The 6,975-nt window shown below is 42.9% G+C and overlaps 2 protein-coding genes across 2 annotated transcripts; one reads left to right on the top strand and one right to left on the bottom strand.

Annotated features, from left to right (window-relative positions):
* Positions 1-342: 342 nt before the first annotated feature.
* LOC124698342 (mediator of RNA polymerase II transcription subunit 32) lies at positions 343-1,076 on the top strand. The gene has a single exon (XM_047230827.1). It carries the CDS (start codon positions 403-405, stop codon positions 895-897), a length of 495 nt encoding a protein of 164 aa, XP_047086783.1. The 5' UTR covers positions 343-402; the 3' UTR covers positions 898-1,076.
* Positions 1,077-4,415: 3,339 nt separating this feature from the next.
* On the bottom strand, positions 4,416-6,571 carry LOC124698341 (nascent polypeptide-associated complex subunit alpha-like protein). The gene is made up of 4 exons (XM_047230826.1): positions 6,425-6,571; positions 5,951-6,029; positions 4,988-5,112; positions 4,416-4,914 (listed from the first exon to the last, which is right to left on the bottom strand). Exons 1-4 carry the CDS (start codon positions 6,494-6,496, stop codon positions 4,579-4,581), a joined length of 612 nt encoding a protein of 203 aa, XP_047086782.1. The 5' UTR covers positions 6,497-6,571; the 3' UTR covers positions 4,416-4,578.
* Between the last annotated feature and the right edge of the window lie 404 nt (positions 6,572-6,975).

Genomic DNA, 6,975 nt, shown 5'->3' with positions numbered 1-6,975 from the left:
TACGCGCTCGCGGAAAGGTGTACTCGCGTGTACTCGTGCCGTCGCGGGTCGCTCGCTCGCTCGCGGAAAGGTACAGCTCGCGTCGCCTGGGCCTGACACGTGTTAGACGCGGGTGCGTTGCGCGGGGTGGTGTTTCCTTTACGAAGGTTGGTCTCTAGGTAGTGGTACCCGGAAATACGAGCCGGTCTTGGGCGAAAGATAGCTTGCCCCGCCACCGCATCGCCTTGCTGCTGATGGGCCGGCCCACCACGCGCGGAGCATGTGAGCGCCGCTCCCGTATTTGACGCTATTTTATAGCGTCCTCAAATTGTTCAAGAAAAACAAAAGAGCGTCCTCAAATTGGGGGATTTGGGTCAGCGTCAGCGGAGCGTGTCGGAGGCTGCGCACGCTCGGGGCGGCGCAATGGACTCGACGGTGGACGAGCTGAGCGCGGCGTACAAGGAGTTCGTGGCGGCGGCGGTGGCCGTGATGGAAGCGCGCGAGCTGTCGGGCGGCCAGAAGACGGCGTCCACGGACGCGGCGCTCGAGTCCTTCAAGCAGCGCTGGGAGCTCTTCCGCGTCGCCTGCGACCACGCCGAGGAGCTCGTCGAGTCCATCCGCCAGCGCATCGGCTCCGAGTGCCTCGTGGACGAGGCCACTGGATCTTCCTCGTCCCCCTCCGCGCCTGCGAGCGCGGCTCTGGCCGCCCCCGGCATCAAGCCCATCAGCGCCGTCCGCCTCGAGCAGATGAGCAAGGCCGTCCGCTGGCTCGTCATCGAGCTCCAGCACGGCGCCGGAGGGCCCTCCGCCGCGGGGCCTGGCGGCGGCGGCGGCCTCGCGACCCCGGCTGCCGGCGCGGGCGGGCAGCATGTGAACGGCGGGATCGACTCGCGATTCCCCGAGGATGGCACCCAGTAGGTACAGTCTTGCTTAATACAAGTAGTACTATCTTCCTTCAGAAAAGGAAATAAGGAACTTGTGTAATCTACTGTATGTGCTAACTTCTGAGATTGACGGCAGTAGTCCTTGTGATCCTAGCATATTAGCTGGTTCGTAAAGGTGTGAAATTTGGAGCGGAAATCATCAGATTCTTGGCATTGTTGTGGCTGCTAGTGCTAGTGTTCCCTTGGCTGGCCGGATTTTGTCTCTGCACTTGTGTGTTTGATGCTTCATATAGTTTGTTCTACATTGTTAGTGAGGTAGTCATCCTATTTTTGGAGCCTAATTGTGCTAATTACTGCCTTGCCTTAGGCTTAGTTTCTCTTCGTCACACTGACATAATGTCCTGATAGGATAGAAAATCATATATAATGCCCCAGAAATAATACACGATGTCACAACCTACAAGATTGTCAGCCTATATAAACGCTACTAACATCAGACTATCACGTTCTTCTATGATTTTGGCCAATTGTGGACTTTTTTGTTCCTACTGCTCTTGCATATGACATGTCCTAGTGCTTTCCAAGATTTCCAATTTTCTAGTGAACCTTCTATGTCTGTTCCATTGCGAAACAATAAGAGCCACTGGCAGCAACACACACGATAATTGACTCCTGCCCGACATTTGGCAAATATACTAGACAGCTTGGTTGGGGGTTATCAGCTGTTTTGGTTGACATGTGGTGTTCCCTGTGTTTACACCTGCACTTTTATATAGGCAATTATTTACAGTATATATGTGTCATTATTTTGTCTAACCAGTTGAATTTTTGTACCATATCAGTCATATTCACTGTTGACGCTATTTTAGTTGTTCTACGGTTGTAAAGCAAAGTCATTTTATTTTTGCGAATAGTAAAGTAAGGTCATTCTGAGTACACTGCCATGTAAACATTAACAACAAACTTATAAACAGCGGCTAGTTAGTACTTAGCCTCAATGTTGTCGCTTTCTGTTTGCAGTTTGGCTATTAAATAAACTAGACATATTAATATCCGTCTAGTTTCTATTGGATATATGCCAAATATTAGCAGTATTAATTATACTGATGCAAAATAATGAGGCTCTGTGCACTAGACCATAAAATGCAATGAGTAATAAAATTGATGTAGCAGCATATGATTGATTTTACTTTAGGAAATGAAGCTGTTATCCCAGCATGATCAATACCTTCTATATGTGGTTTTGCTATTATAGAAAAATTATACTAGATAATAAGTTAATATGGCTCCCATTAAATAAGTTGGCATTGGTCTATTTTCTATAGGTATCTGCTAAAATATGTGTGGTGTCATTCTGTATAGGTAATAGGTTCAATAAGTATAAAGATTTATCCATTACAATGTTACATGCACATGCAACAATTATAAAATTGATCTAGTAGCATGTCCCTTTCGAGGGAATGTAACCATTATCCTAAGTTCCCAACATAACCAGTTTGATTTTTGTTTCGTTTCAGAAATCTTAAAATCAGCCAGAATCAGCATAACTTTAAAGCATTCCCTTTAGTTCTGCAAAATGTTCTGTTTGGCTATTGACACGGTTTTCAAAACAAAACTTCACCACTAACTTCTCTGAAATATTTAAAAACCCCAAAAGAAAAATATATATTATGAAGTTACTTTTTCATACAGATTTATGCATAATGGATTTTGAAGCATCTAATGATAATATTTGCAAAGACAATAAATAGTCAAAGTTCTGAAATGTTGAATTTTTCTATGTCAAAACAGACGCTTTTATGTATGTAGAGGGAGCAAACTAGACGATAACTTTATTTGACTCAATGGGTCTTCTGCACGATGGCTGAAACCTGGATCTCAATGGAATTTAGAGTTGGCTATTCCTTTTTTTTCAGCTGAAGAGTTGGCTATTCCTTATTCGTTAACGGTAGTCCCCCATCTATACTAGTCAGTGTTAGTATATTAACTGCATGTTCTCATACTATATGCGGTCATTCTCAATGCTGCGTTTTTTAGAATTTGCCTGGTTTAGCTAGCATCTCAAATTGTAGTACTATGGTTATTTTCTTATTCGAATTATCTCTTATTTCAGCTTTATATGCTTGCAAGTGACTATGCAAGTCCAATGGCATTAGAGCCTGTTGACAGTAGACTGTGTTATTGTACTAGTTTCAGAATGTTGATGGAAACTCTGCCATAAAAAGCCTACTGTCAAGAAGCCATTGACCTTGCAACCCAAAACATAGTCATAGTTCCCGTGCCTTAAGTGGAAACACATGGACTTCATTATAAGCCCCATCAATTGCTAATTGTGATTAATTAGTAGAATAAATTCTTGGGACTTAAAACTTCGGTTCAGCAATGTATTAGTTGCATACATACTTTGACATTGAGAAATCATAGCCACGAGGAAGTATATATCCGAGGGTGCAGCAATTACCCATGTTTCATACTACCTGCTTGCTCAAAAAGTTGTTTATTCGGTTAATATGGGTGCGAGTAGATGAAAAAAGGGGAGAACTCCCCGTTTAATTGGTTATGTTTCCTTCCTCATGCTTGCTGAATAATTTGGTTGTTGACTTGTTCAGTTACTTTTGTGGTCATAACACATGAGCTATTCATGTGAATGAGCATTCTTTTTTTTGCGATGTGTCGTGTTTCTGTAATTCTGTTGTGTTGATTGTTTACTATCCTGAACACGTGAAAGAATTCCGATCTAATTTGTTCGGATTCCCCATTTGCTGCAACAGATGATCACTTTACATGATTGCTTGTGGGAGTGTCGGAGTGACCGTACAGGCGACATGTGTCATGGACTCATGGTAGAGCCTTGTTAATCTGTTCAGGCCTGAACGTCGGTGCTCCTTATCTATATTGTCCGATTGCAGCTATGCTCAAGCTTTCTTCGTCAGTTCTGAACAATGCCACGCGTTACTTCTTTTTAAGCGTCGCATCTTCTGGACGACGACGATCCTCGATTGTTCTGCGGACCGAAGTCCTATCCATAGTCTATCTCCTCACACCGTAAGACCAGATCACCGTCAACTAGCACGAATGTTTCGGAATGGACTGTCCAGCGTGATCGAATTCTTCCAATCTGATCTATTCATGGTAGATCTGCTTGCACGCACTTCCAATCAGATACTTCTTAACTACAAGAAAAAATGACCTTCGATCAACCTCAACACAATGAATTCTTATGTGCCAATCCAACAAAACAGCGCTTCTGTTTGCGATTCAGTTTTCTTTTCATTGCCAACGTGCCTTTGGTTAAATGGAACAACTTTCAATCAGACCAGAGGGGCTGCCTTGGTTAAATCGATCAACTTTCAATCAGACCAGAGGGGCGTGGCCAGAATCCTTTGCCAGACACAATTTAGGTGCTGATCGCCAGCATCTCAAAAGAAAAATGTACATTGCCCAAGGGCACCTTATTTCACGAAGTTATGCTATTGAAATTCGTTCAACCAGAACCAAAATTTCTGACGGAAGTGGAAACATGCACAACTGTGACAACAGTGCTATAAAACATGGTACGAACTTAGCATGAAGCAGAAAAACGCTGAAATGACCTTATCAGACTGGCAAACATGACAAACTTATCCAAGCATATGGTTCGCAGACAACGCTCAAGCTGCAAATGGCTTATAAAGAGAAAATGTCCAAACTACGGCCAAAAAGAACTTGCTAGGATCTAAGTTGTCACCTCCATAATGGCAGTGACAATGTCTCCATTGGCAGCCTTGAGAGCCTTGACGGCCTTGGCCCTCGAGACAGCCGCCTGCGTCATAACCAAATCGATGTCCTTTGGCTCGACACCATCCTCGTCGACATCCTCGTTGTCGTCATGCTCCGCGCCTGATGCCTCAGGGATTGAGGTCATTTGGCTCAGGTCAGGAGCCTTGAACTGTTCAGCAGCCTGGCTCTGCAGCTGGGAGCTGAGATCCTCAATCTTGGCCTCTCCGAAAATAACATATGTCTCTGAATTTGGGCTCTTGAAGACATCTGGCTTTGAGATGACAAACAGTATCTGGAAAGAGTCGTGTTAGTTTGACCAACAAAGGAAAATAAACTAAGCTACATAAGCAATTGTAGTGACTCACATTCTTGCTTTTCTTCACAGTGACACGGCTCACACCAGTGATGGATTTCATGCCCAGCTTGAGCATTGCTTTGCGGCTCTTCTTTTCACTTCTGCTTTGCTTTTTGCCACTGGCATCAACTTCTCCTGGAAAATATGATCAATAAAACCAATACTGAGCACATGCAGGAGTTACAGAAAGCGATCGGATAACAATACAATCCGCAGCTTAAAAACAAGAGAAACAAATACCAGCAAGTCAAGAAATGAACCTGCAGTTTCTCTAATAGACTTTCTAGCACATATTATGGTCTGCCCTAAGAAGAGGCTGAGACAGTGATTCCATTTTCTTGCATATGCAAGCTATTTTTAAATAAATTGTAAATTATTTCCAGTAAAACGTAAGTGCAATGCCCAATATAACCTAAAGCTCTAACAACAAAATACCAATATGAATTATTTATTGCCAGCAACGCATCTGTCAAATTCTACAAAGGTATATCCCAGCTTTGCTGCAGAAAGCTATAGATTTCAATAGCATAATTAAAAAATAAAAGTAAGCTTATTCACGTACAAACTTTGCCAATAAATAAATGCATCAGAAGCGCCTAAACCAGCATACAAAATGTCTTATGATATCTTTCAAGCACAACAGAGATTATGTTCCATCTCAATCAAATTGACCATGATCATTGTATAATTTGACAATATCTATAAATACATAGGCGCAAAGAGAATATTCCAATGGTCTTCAGTGGACAGAGAGCCTTCATATGTTAAGATTAGGCAGTCAGTAAACGTACACTCTACAAACAGGAAAACATGCCAAGGGAAAGGACCGAACAAACATCTAATAATGTAAATAGAGAACAGACAGAATACTGAATCTCGTCTAGTAATTATTTTCGCATATTTGCATCAGGTTTCTTAATTAATACATGATGATTCCGAAAGTGGATACAGGAGATCAGTCAAAGCGAGTTACCCTCAGCATCATCGTTGTCATCATCCTCATCATCGTCTTCATCATCGTCCTCATCATCCTCAACTACGACCTCCTCTGACTGCTTCCAATATTAGCAAAAGAAACTGTTTAGATGTTTATTGAACACAGATGTCGCGAACCGTACTAACGAATTATACATTATTGAGATTAAACAGTAGATCTCGCCGCCCCGTGTAAGTAAAGACAACATGGAACATTAGGCAATAGGATCACGATTAGCATCACCAACCATTTCTAAATCTCTACCCACCCATAACAAGCTGAGAGGTGAAAGTCATAATCCTCCATGATCGGAGTAGAATCATCGCAATCTGATTCATCGGGTGGATCTAGAACTAGCGGAGAAGGAAAATTAGCGGAATGATGTATCTAACAACAACCCGATCACCTACTCTGAAGATGAATCGCACCGTCAGGACGGGGGGTGGAGCAAGGAGTCCATCTAAATCTCACCTCTGCCTTCTTTGCCTCGAGCTGCTCTTGCGCGATCTGGGCGGCGAGCTCCTCGGCAGTTTGGGCCGTCATCGTGGTGCTTCGGTGGCGGCTGAGGGAGAGCGCAGGAGAGAAGGAAAGAGGTGGCGGCGGCTGGCAAAAACCCTAGGGCTGATTATCGTGGGGAGGCACGGTATAGACTCCAACTTATTTATTCTGGTGGCATCGCAGTTACCCCCTCAATAATTTTGTAAATTACAAAGATATATACTCTGAAGTAAATTTAAAAACCAGAAACTAACGAAAATCGCGACAGTGTTTCATAGGGTAAGAGCAACTCTATTTGATCCTAAGTGAAAAAAAACCTCCATCCAAACATCTCCCTAAAAAAGAACTCCTGAAATTTTGGATTTTTTCCTATCCCGCTTGTTTATTTTGTAGGATTGACTCTCATAGTTTTTCTTACAAAGAAATCATTTGTATTTAATTTCATAAAATTTCACTTTAACATCCACTCTAACATCTGTCTAAGAATTTTATGCTTTTCCTCTGGTAACAACCAAATTGATACA

This window comes from Lolium rigidum, chromosome 3 (genome assembly GCF_022539505.1).
Source record: "Lolium rigidum isolate FL_2022 chromosome 3, APGP_CSIRO_Lrig_0.1, whole genome shotgun sequence".
NCBI lineage: Eukaryota > Viridiplantae > Streptophyta > Magnoliopsida > Poales > Poaceae > Lolium > Lolium rigidum.
The sequence above is the reverse complement of the archived record's forward strand: the minus strand, read 5'-3'. Positions and strand labels throughout refer to the sequence as shown.